Source organism: Mandrillus leucophaeus, unplaced genomic scaffold, assembly GCF_000951045.1.
Source record: "Mandrillus leucophaeus isolate KB7577 unplaced genomic scaffold, Mleu.le_1.0 Scaffold421, whole genome shotgun sequence".
In the NCBI taxonomy this organism is placed as follows: domain Eukaryota; kingdom Metazoa; phylum Chordata; class Mammalia; order Primates; family Cercopithecidae; genus Mandrillus; species Mandrillus leucophaeus.
The window spans coordinates 746,985-759,270 of NW_012104488.1; the positions used below are offsets into that span (position 1 = coordinate 746,985).

Sequence of the window (12,286 nt, forward strand, 5' to 3'; positions counted from 1 at the left end):
ACAATCTGAAAGTCATACCCTTTCTAAATATGTAACACCTGTGATTCATAATAGTGATCCACTTCCACTTCATGAATAGTACATATACTTTCTCTTATGGTTTTCTTAATATTTTCTTCTCTTTAACTTTCTTATAAGAATACAGTATAAAATACACATAACAAAATACATATTAATCTCCTGTTTGTGTTATCAGTAAGGCTTCTGGTCAACAGCAGGCTATTAGTAAAGTTTTTGATCAATAAAACAGTTTTATGCAGATTTTCAACTGCACACAGGGTTGGAACCCCTAACTCCCATGTTATTCAAGGGTCAACTGGACTGTATCATATGCTTTATCTGTTAAAAAACCCCTGTACTATAAACAATGCTTTCGATTGTATTTAGGACACCATTAATTATAAAAGTGTACCTTATTTTTTGCATTACAAAAATGAAAAACCACTGTCAATTTATGCCCAGATCAATGTTTACTCTTTAGGACTTATCCACCACTTTTGTCATTTATAATTATCTTGACTAGCAAAAAGCATACGCAAAATAAACTGATGAGATTATTCCTAAAATTTCTGCACAGAAATTGCAAGATCTGAACAGATGCTCTCTGTGTTTAATGGCGGGTGCCTACATAACATTTTCAGGTAACAACCAAGGCTTGTATTCCTTACATTCTTCTTTAATGATTTGCTGATTTAAAGCTCAAGGATTGCAATAGTCCAATTATGTCATTAGGAAATAATAATTAAGTGTAGATGACGTTACCTAGACAATTATGAGAATGCCATTTGGCCAACAGTGATAGCAAGTCTCCCCTGATCTACTTCAGAGATGTTTAAAAAGATGTGTTTCTAAAATCAATGACATGTGGTATGGAATTTATTTGTAACTAAAAGGTAGATTCCATCTCTTAAAGAGACCAGCAGTTGCGAAAGTGTGTTTATGTCTTCATAGTTTATGCATTTATCCAACAAATACTTATGAAGCATGTCTGTGCTATGGACTAACTTTATAGATATTACAGTTTAGTGATCAAGTAAGTTTGGAAAACATGTTTAACTAGTGGTCTTCTCAAAAGACTTTAATATACTCCTAACAGAAATGAACTGTTTCTCATATTTTTTGACCAATAATTCCTGTTCTTCATGATCCCCCCCTGACCCTTTTTTTTAATTTTTGGTGGTACTACTTTGTGTGTACTAGTTTGTGTGTGGTCTGGGAGACACTACTCTAGGCATTTATAATCATTACATACACACAGTTGAGAAAAACTAAAAGCTTATTTTAAATTAGAAATTGAAGAATCAGCTTTTAAAATAAGGCCTTAAACATGCCTGAGAACAATTATTTGTTTTAGTATTATGTACAAATTAATAAACACATTTTAATCTCAATGTGGTACACTCGTGTCCTTTTAAAGATTTTAAAATTTTTAAAGAATTTCAAAGTGTACTTAAGCAAACTTAAAAGTCCATCACAAATATTTTGCACAGGCTGTAATCTCAATAAGAATTTGATCAAACGCTCAAATTAACTATGGGCCTCTCAGATTTCTAAAGCTAGAGTCCTACAAAGCTTTTAGTTATCCTACTGATTGAGTCTTTTACATCATGCCCATTTTATATAAGCTATATATTTTCTTAGTCACATCCATGTAGCAGCAACCTATGATTTTAAAAACCAAAATCAGTTGCTGACACAGTTTTTCCTTTAGGCAGAATGTGGAAGAAATGGTTAAACTATGAGGAAGCATCACTAGTGATGTAAAAGGCAGAGTCTATTCCTTTCTGTCCTACTGTACTGACAGGTTTTCTACTGAATGCAAAGTATTCTTTTGTGGTCTTCTGTTTTCATTTATTTTCCTCCTCAGATATCCCATAATTCTTATAATTTAGGGTTCTTTGCAGGTTTCAACAATTCATTACGTACCCCAGTCATGTGCTGGGAAATTTTATTATCACTACTAAGGCAATTTTACCAGGGATTTAAATCCAGACTCTTGCTTTCTTGAGTCAACTTTTTTCTCACTGAATGATTCTACAATGCCATCTCATGAAAGTGCCTCTTATAACAATCTGAAAGTCATACCCTTTCTAAATATGTAACACCTATGATTCATAATAGTGATCCACTTCATGAATAGTACATATACTTTCTCTGATGATTTTCTTAATATTTTCTTTTCTATAGCTTACTCTACTGTAAGCTTTACTTATAAACTACCTTAACATATATGGTTGTGTGGTGTTTCTTAGTTTATTCACTACCGTATGTTAAGATTTTCTTCTACTTTTATTACAAAACCAGGCTCACAAAAATGCCTTTGCATATAAAGGAGACACAATAAAGTAACTACAAAATATAATAAATATTAATTAGAGCTTGTATAGATCTACTTCTTAAAGCTGGAATTTGTGGATTCTGTTATGCCCCAGACTAGGAATATTTCTTGCAAGTAATCTGTGCAGTAAACAATAATGACAACGCTATATTCGGATTTGTGTCACATCTCATTTTACTTATTCTTTCTGCATGAAGAATGTATCAACACTGACACAAAACAAACGCTACTAGTTGGCAGTTTAATTCTGAATGAGTGACAAATGATGTTACTGATTCCTGACAATACAAGGAGCTTTGAGCACTGATTGGATTGGCTGACTTCCCATAAATCAGTTAAGTACAGGGCAGGATTCTGTGTTAAGCTATTTTTTTATTAATGTAGTTAAGAAAATTATTTTTCTGTGACTATAAACTTTTCAAAAGATTCTGAACCAAAACGTTTTGATTTGGGTTACAACGTACCTATTTAGCACTTTTAACTCAACAGAAAATTTCAGTAAATAATGTTTTTACTCAAAATCACTTGATCAGAGAGGAAGGACAGGTATTAACTACTTCCATTTTGTAGAATAAAAAACAGGGATTTGTATCATGTCATACAGCTAACTAATGACACACCTATAACAGGAACCCTAAGTCTCCCAAGTCACATTTGGGTGCCATTTCTACCAGATTAAGCTACTTTTCCAAGTGTCATGCCCAAAAAGTTGCATTATAGATATTTCTAATAATTTTGGATGAAAAAAATTATTTCTTATAAAACAGAAAACTCAAACACGTTTAAAAAAACTAGGAACTTTCCAAAACAACAAATTTTACTGACAGTTCACATGCTCATACAGAAAATCTGAAAACTATGATAAAGATTTCATGAAATCGTAATTTTGGAATCAAGACTAGTAAAATATCAGTATATAGAATATAACGTGATATAATGTTGCATTTTAAAAAAACATTTAAAAATCAGTACCTTTTTAATTTTCATAAAAAGCCTCATAAATTCTTATAATTTTCAATGGTTGCATTAATCAGATATGTCAATTTGTTTAACTCATGCTTCTTATATCTGAAAGTAAGTCTTAACCATCATCCTACTTACAACTTTTTGATAACATAAACCTAGTAATGAAGCCACATGGAAATGATGGGTCAAAGTGCATGCAAATCTTAAAGACGTTTGAAGCATACTGCCAAATCGCATTTCATAAAGGCTGTTCCAACTTCTGTACTTACTTCTTCTGCTGCAAACTTTAAGACTGCTGTGAAAGGTGTACTTTCAGGAACACTGAGCCTGCAAGAAGAATTTTAAAACAGTTTCTTTTAAAGTCAGCATTTTCTAAAAAAGCCCCTTTGTTCCTTATTTCCGCTACTGTAGCCGATCTGGACAAAGCTGACTTTGCAGTTTCAAAGTTAGTGATTTTGATTGCATACTACATTCTTTAACTCAAAACAATAATAATCACAACCCAAACAGCAACTAGCCTTGGCGCTGGCAAGGTGCCCGAGCTCCACTTGAGAATTAACCTCTACAGGTGTAGATTTACATATTTCTAACACTTTGATACACATAAGTCTAGCATATGAACTGCTGTTTGTTTCTAGAGACGCATTTCAAAAAGGTGAAGCTCTCCTTGGTCTTCAGTCCACTTTACCTCCCATCTAAATACCTATGCACTTGACCCATTAAAGTTACAATTTTCATTATAAGTAGAAGGTTATTTGGGAAGCATCACTGGATCATAAAGCTTTTGATGAACCTTCTGTGCACTCTTAATAATCATGTTCAAAATTAGTAGACCAAATTAATGAAAATGCATGAAGTTTATTATGGCAAAATGCCAATAATGAAGTGATTTTCCCACCATCATTTAAAATGGGCTAAGTAAAAATGTGAAATAACATTTTGGAGAGGGATGATTTTGTTAACTGACTCGTAAAATGGCAAGTATTTTAAAGATCATGAATAAATAGATTTTTTTTTTCTTAATGACTTAGTCCCAGGGTCAATCTGTATTAATTTTCCAATAAAAAAATTCCAAACAGAAATTTACTTTATACCTTAAGAAAACACTTAAAGACACAGTAAGAGGTTTTTAAAACTTCTTTTAAAAAACAAGATTCCTAAGGTAACATAAATTACAATGAGGGAAAACAGAAAACAAAATTTCAAATCAGAGGAGACTGACAAGCTAACATTTCTTACTGAAACCGTCTCTACTTGTCACCACCGTATTATTGTATTATTCTTAAGTGTCTTAATACCAGCTACCATTATTCTCATGTAATATGCCCAGGCTCCTCACTCAGTCTACAGATCTCTAACTACAAGAATTGCTGTATCAGGAACAGCATATGGTACCAGTTTTCAGTAATAGAAATGTGAATAGATTTCTTGGCTGCCCTCATTCCACAATTCCAAAATACTAGTAAAGGATGAAAATGAGTATCATTTTTACCCTTTCTTCACGAATGTTTTTTGGGGGTACAAAAAATAAAAACATGTAAAGGATAGCCATTTGTTTAAAAACTAATCAATTGGCAATGTCGTAGTTTACAAACTAGGCAACAGTATGTTACAAAGTATTTTTGCAGTATATATGTAGTTAAGAAGCTGAGATTCATTTTCCTAAAACTCTGCATCAATTGGAGAACTTCCAAACCCTTGGAGTTCAATTAACTTTTAAATTGGAGACTTGGAGATGTCCTTAAAATATACCTAGATGTCATATTGATGCTCACTAAAATAAGTTTCTATCTGTATATTAAGTTGGTGAGTGTCCACAGACAAGCCAATAAAAATAAAAAATGAAAACATCTTTTAGTGCAAGTTCTAACTGGCAGAAAATTAGAGAAAATGAGAGTTACAGTGACTGCACAGATCTTATCTAAAGTTATATTTGCCAGTCATTTCATAAAATAGGTACTTAAATTATCCCAGTGTTTTGAATAAATTTACATTAATGAGAATTTTTAAAGTACATTCCTGGCATCTTTTTTAAAAATAAATATCTCATATAAACAAAATAATAAGATTAATTGGTAAGAATTATTATAAAGACTAAGTTCACAGGTAACGAAAGGGTCAGATTAACTCTGTGGACAATTAGAAAAATCTTCGGCCAGAAGTGGTGGCTCACGCCTGTAATCCCAGCACTTTGGGAGGCCGAGGTGGGAGGATCATGAGATCAGGAGATGGAAACCATCCTGGCTAACACGGTGACACCCCGTCTCTACTAAAAACGCAAAAAATTAGCCGGGCGTGGTGGTGGATGCCTGTAGTCCCACATACTTGGGAGGCTGAGGCAGAAGAATTGCTTGAACCCAGGAGATGGAGGTGGCAGTGAGCCGAGATTGCGCCACTGCACTCCAACCTGGGCAACAGAGCGAGACTTTCTCTCAAAAAAAAAAAAAAAAAAAATTTCATAGAGGTGAGATTTTTATTATTATAAAATATGTTGTGGTCATGAGACGGCATTCTAAGCACAGAAAAGAACAAGTGTAAAGGAAGGAAAGATTAAAAGGGCAAGCTTGTCAAGTACCCAAGTACTAGTTACCATTTACTTTGAAAATACAGCGCAGATATCCTTGTACACACATTTACACGTTATGTGAATTTTACACACACATATCCTTACATACATACACACACAACTACACACACACACACACACATACTAAACAACAGTTGTACCTACTAAATTCATTCAGTCACCACACATTAACTGAACTGGTGCAATGTTCCAGGCTCTTAATGTCACTGTCCTACGCTATCCTCTTCTTCCTTCCTTCTCACGCTCTCTTTCCAGAGTACATTTGCATATTGATGAGAATAATAATCCAGTATAGAGGAAAAAACCAATAATGAGGAGAGAAGGGGCACTGGACTCCATCTACTTTAACCCTGACAAGACTGAAATAGATGGGAACCAGAGCTCAAGTCGTTTTTCACAGGAGTGAAGTCATTTTTTCCATTCTAAAAGGATGGGAAATTAACGGATATATCAATGCAGTGGTAGGTTTATATTGCTGGAAAGATGATAGAATTTCCCTCTGATGGCATGAGAGCAAGGGAGAGAGCAGCTGCGGAAAGTTTGAAATTTTTAAACAATCCTTTCCGAGAATAAGCAGGAAAATGAGCAAACTTGAAGAATGTAGTAAAGTACTAGGTACTATTAATTGTAGTCATGAACTTAACGTAAAACCCTCCAGTCTGTTATTTTCGCCAGGGGCAGTCAGTTATGTATAGATAATACAAATAGCTGGTTTCAGAGCTGGTGTTTCACTAACCAAAATATGCTGGGAGGAGAGACAGGGCCACCAGAGTTGAGGGCGTTTGCATGAGAATGATTTAAAGATGGACCAATAGACTCTTAACTATATAAGGAATAAGGTAAGGAATAGAAGTGGGGATGGCTATAGATTAAAAACCACTGTGATTGATGGATTAAATGAACCGTTGTAGAAGAGAAATTACAGTAAATCAGGTAGGAGAGAATGTATTTATCCATAAGAGTGCCTGTAAACGACATCTTAGAGATGGAGCAATTATTGGACTCTTCAGTTCTAGGCTGCAACCATGAACACCTGAGATAAAGTGTAAAAAGGATATTTTGCAGATGAAAAGAACAAGGGTTCAAAAGGCTGAGAGGTTGTATGGATCATGGATTGGTAAATAACTGAACAGTTAGGTAGGCCACGTTACTAATTAATTATGCAAAAAATCCTACTGTAATCCTGCTCTTTGATACATTTCATGCTACTTCCAACTGCAATAACCTCAAGAGTGTTTACTTAAAATCTATCATTCAACTGCGAAGTAAAGACCCCACATGGATAAACTATCCTCCTCTTCTGCATTTCCCATTCCTACTAAATACTCTATTAAATCCCAACACAGGAAGGGTGTGAGCCGAGTCTCATTACTTTGTGATGCCCGATTGCTGAGTTACTCATACACAACAAAACTCAGAAGCCGCGGAATAACAAATGTTCAAGTAATTTCAAAGTCTTGACTATCAGGATGGAATATCTTCCTTAACTTCCTCAAACAGCTGGCTAAAGCGGTGAAACGTTTTTCTAATATCCAGCAGATGGGGGCTGTTTAAGAATCCCAGCAAATTACCAGAATCTGGTCCACCTGTCCTCCCGCTCCACCTGCCACCAAATGAATTGCGAGGGGAGGTCACTAATCAGAAACACACCCACACCCTCGTGCTGGGGCCAAGCTGCCAAGCTGCTACTTAGCGAGCAAGTACGGCCCTCTCCTCGCAGGCTCCGGTGGGAGAGACTCCTGGAAGGGCGCGAGCCAGGAAGGTAGAGAAACTGAAGAGACGAAGACTGCACGGGGTAGTTGTTGGAAAGGCTCGGATCACCCTCAACCCAGCCCCTTCTTGTCCGGCCCCAAAAGGCCCATCTCGGCCGAGCTACTCACACTTTGTACGGCAGCCGTGGGTCCGACGTCAGCGTGATCTTAAAGGAAACCTTCGACCTAAGGAAAGGAGCGGGAGAGAGTCAGGGTCGCGCAGCGGGACCAGGGATTAAGGCAGTCGGTAAGCAAACACTTACATGGTGGTGCCGGGTTGAATCTAGAACAGACGCTAACACCCCGGGGTAGCACGACTTCCTCTAGTGTGCTCAGGACCGCCCGGCTCCACTCACTTCCACGTCTCCCTCTGCAAGCTGGGGACCTCCGAAGTTGTTGCTATCCAACGCACTGCCTGAAAATTGGCCCTAAGAGCTCATGCTAGGTAGCGCTTTTAAATTACAAATGCCTTGTGCTTTTGCGTTTATATATCTGAGAAAAAAGTATGGATTATATTTATAAAACATCTTTCTAACTTTGGTAATTTGATACCATATTTTTAGTCAGGCAGGATAAGCGTGGGCATAGAATGTAGGACCCTAGGTCCCAGCTGGCAGGTTGGGGCGGAAGTAAGGGTTTGGGGTAGTCGGATGAAGAGAGAGATGGACTTGGGGCGAGGCTGGAGGCGGGGTTGGGGCGAAAGCGCTCCAAAGTTGCTAAGGCAACCTGAGCGCAGAAAAGCTTAATTGGTGCACCAGAAGCAGGAATTGTAACACTGCTTTATTATTAGTTTTCTTCCGTCTTTCCAGCGAACCAGTCCTGGTACAGCCTTTACATTTCTCATAGTTTCTCCTTCACGCTTTACTTTCCGATACTGATTTATAACTATTTAATTTCAATAAGTAAGAGAGCTAGCAAGAGGGAATTCTCTATGCCAAGACTCCCGCTGGGGTTGGTGAGAAAAAATGAGGTTTCTACGTTTGAGGAACGTGGCGTCTAGTTGGGAAGACCCATCTATGAACAGGAGATTTCAGTAATTTGTTATGTGGTCTAATAGAATTAAACCAGTGCGTTAAGTTGCTAATCACTGACCACATTTATTCAGTTTAACAACCAACTTTGAACCCTTTCTATTTGCCCAGCACTAAGCTAAACTCTGAGTAAGACAGGTAAATGTCAACTCTCTAGGATCTAACATCCTGTATAGTGATGACGGAAGAAAATTGTCCTCTAAACCTTATTACAAATCTAAACATCTGTGTTTGGAAAATATGCATCTGTCTCACAATGACTGAAATGCCCTTTTAAAATATGGGTATGAATAGACAAAGGAGGAAGCAGGTAGGCGTTAAAATAATGGGGCAATCTAGTTGATCTTTAGAATATGTGTCAGATTCTTAAGAAGAGATATTTGAGAGAGGAACCAGGAAGGAACTGTAGTGGGGATAATGGAGACCAAATTCATCTTTGCTATAATTTTGCAGCCAACTAATCTTCTATGGTGACATTTCCCAGTGGAGAGAGTTCTGGTTCTGACTGTAGGAGAGTAAGACTCCTACATTCTCATGACAGCCATCCTCACTTTTTAAAATGCTGGTGTTACCATATTTGTAGATGAAGACAAATATTGATTGACAGATATAGGGATCAACAGTTACAGCCTTAATAGCTGAAACTATTCAATTAGTGGGCACGACTAAAACTTGTGAGACTAGTAATAAGGATAAAACTATGACTGTGTCTACCTATTGTCAGCTAACCAAAAATAATGAAAGAGATTAGTGTACATATTTACAGTCTATATTTATAAGGCTACATATTACATATTTTGAAACAAAATTTGCATCCTGCTATTTATAGTTTGGTTTCTGCTCATGTATCAAAACATGGCAAAATTCTAAAGAGAAAAATGTACTTTAATCAGAGAACTTTTATTGTATACGGAAAAAGTGGTGAAAACAGAATTCAGTCCCAGGCAGTGTGACTTTAGTACTCAGATTCTGCTGCTTCAGAAAATACATTTGTATAATATATCAAAATAACATCTCTTGAGATATTAAAAAGCAGCTGTTTCTAAATGTTTAGAATTCTTTTTCACATCAATCCCCCAACTCTGCTTCTCATATGTTTGTGTCCTCAGAGTCACAACATGATTTCTAGAGCCTGCTGAGTTTTATTTTGCTTAGGACAAGAAAGAAATTATAAATGGATTTATTTATACTCAATATATATTTTTAACTTTGTGAAGGGATTTGCAACTGGAAAATGTTCTAGCAAAACAAGGACCTTCTCTTTTACTGAAAAGTTAAAATGTTAAAGTACATTTAATGACTGTAATCAGAAGCAAACTCTGGAGCAAATTTTTGGAGATAATTGGCAATGGAACATTTTAAGACAACAAACAGCATAAATGGCCTAATGTGTTTTGGAAAAGATCCAATTAGTATCATGTAGAGGCAGAAATGATTGTAGAAGTGCACAGTGTGACCATATTAGAACTCATTAAATGTCAATGAAGCATACCAATATTCTATTTGCAAATGCATATAGATTTTCCATTATTAGAAGAAAGCCAGAAGGAAATTACATTTACATAAGGACTAAAAAGATTTGCTTCCATAGTCATAGAAATTCTTCTGACTAGTTATTTTTATAGCCAGCTTTATTTTTTATATTCCTCAGGATGCCATAAAACAATTGTCTTTCATTTTCACCCTAATTTGATTGTATTTATGATTATAACTAAAACCATCTGATAGTCAAATTATGTAATCTGGAAACATCTGCACCTGAATAAATCTTAAGATATTCTATTCTAAATACTTTATATTACAGGGAACAAATATAGACTGATCAATTAATACTTGACAGATACTTTAATAGTAGTTTAATTTGTTCATTTTTTTTTCTATTGCCTTTTCTCCCCTCAAAATCCACTAAAAGGCATTGATATCATTGGGGCAATGATAATAATGACTCAAAATTCACCAAGGTATATTTTTTTGATAGTATTGACCACTTTGTACAAATCAAATGACAAAATATAGACTTTAAACTCTGATGCCTTGGCTGTAAGTTATAATTTAGTGACAAGAAGCCTTATACAAAGAGGAGAGAGTTGATTTGGTTACAGAAGTACCTGGGAATATGTAAATGCTGTGTTGTTTTTCAAGGTAAGGACTAGAAGGTTAGAGAATGTTTACAACCCTTTGAGTCAAAAAGAGCAATGAGATACAGGTGAGATTGGAGCTTAGCCAGTCCAGGCAAGCCCTTGCAGAGGACTGTAGCTCTAAATATGCTACATTTAGTTGTTACAGTTACATATTTTTTCAAAATATTTCCTAAAATTCAATGAGAAAAAGAAATGACTTTTCTACGAAGCTCATTGACTATAATGTTTCTAAATTTGAGGCTTAATCACAAAAGTTGGAATATTTTAACCACAGAATTTGTAAAATACCTTTATTACAAAATGGCATTTTTGAACTGTGAAAAACAGGAATTTAACAGTCTAGTATAATTAAATTTTCGCTCTAAATATTGTGTGAATTCTTCATTTAATGGAAACATTACTTTTAGAAAAACTAAAGTAGCCTCTGACAAATCCATTTCAACCACGAGTTTTTTTCCCCACATTTATACATTTTTATCCTTCTACCAGCTAAATGAGGTAAATATTAATACTCTATTTTTACTTTATTAACTCAAGGTTTTCTTATTCAAGTTGAGATTTTTGGATCCATTCATAGTTTCTCCCCACATGACTCTTCTTGCAGTTGTATGTAGAACACAGGCTTCAGAGGACTGTGACATCTGCTCCTTTGTCATCATTTGCCCATATTCTCAGTGATATCTGTATCCACTCCAGATATCTGAGACATGTGACATCTCATTTTTGTCTGGTGATATCACTCCTTTTTGTGTGCTGGCAAGACCACTTTAGGGCTGTTGGTTGTCTCTAAGGGATATAAGAAAAGTGCCCTCTTGTTTCACCCTGTGGCTACAGGGAACCCAGACATCTTTGACTAAAGATAACACGCTTTTCTCCCTAGAATGGACGGAACCTTGTTGTCTTCCTGGGTTTCAATGAGAGCAAGAACTGGGCGTCTTTTCTGTGATTCTGAAATTCCCTAGAGGTTGTTTGCCTAGGGATAAAGGAATAAGGCCATCTTTCGGGGAGACCTTACAATGTCTATCATTTTCTTGTCCTCCTTTCTCCAGCCAAGAGTATTTTTATTTAATAGACTTTATTTTTTAGAGCAGTTTTAGGTTCACAGCAAAATTGAGCAGATAAAGATACTCCCTACTCCTATATATTCATAGCCTCTCACATTTTCAACATCCTCCAGCAGAGTGGTACAGATGATGAGCCCACATTGACACATCGTTATCCCCCAGAGCTCATAGTTCACATTAGGGTTAACTCTTGGTGGTGTACATTCTATGGGTTTAGACAAATATACATTGACATGTATCTACCATTATAATATCATACAGAGTAGTCTACTACCCTAAAAATTCTGTGCTCCACCTATTCACCCTCCCTCCTGCTTAGCCCCTGACTACCACTGATTGTTTTACTGTCTCTGTCGTTATGCCTTTTCCAGAATGTTGTAGAATCATACAGTATGTAGTCTTTTCAGA

General features: G+C 36.0%; 1 protein-coding gene across 1 annotated transcript in view; it reads right to left on the reverse strand.

Annotated features, from left to right (window-relative positions):
- Positions 1 to 1,641: 1,641 nt before the first annotated feature.
- The window catches only part of UFM1 (ubiquitin-fold modifier 1), a 40,406-nt gene continuing 29,761 nt past the window's right edge, over positions 1,642 to 12,286 (reverse strand). Inside the window, exons 3-5 of the mRNA XM_011993015.1 lie at positions 7,602 to 7,763; positions 3,574 to 3,633; positions 1,642 to 1,662 (exon numbers count right to left, since the gene is read on the reverse strand). Coding sequence (XP_011848405.1) covers positions 1,642 to 1,662; positions 3,574 to 3,633; positions 7,602 to 7,763 — 243 coding nt within the window. The remainder of the gene's footprint in view (positions 1,663 to 3,573; positions 3,634 to 7,601; positions 7,764 to 12,286) is intronic.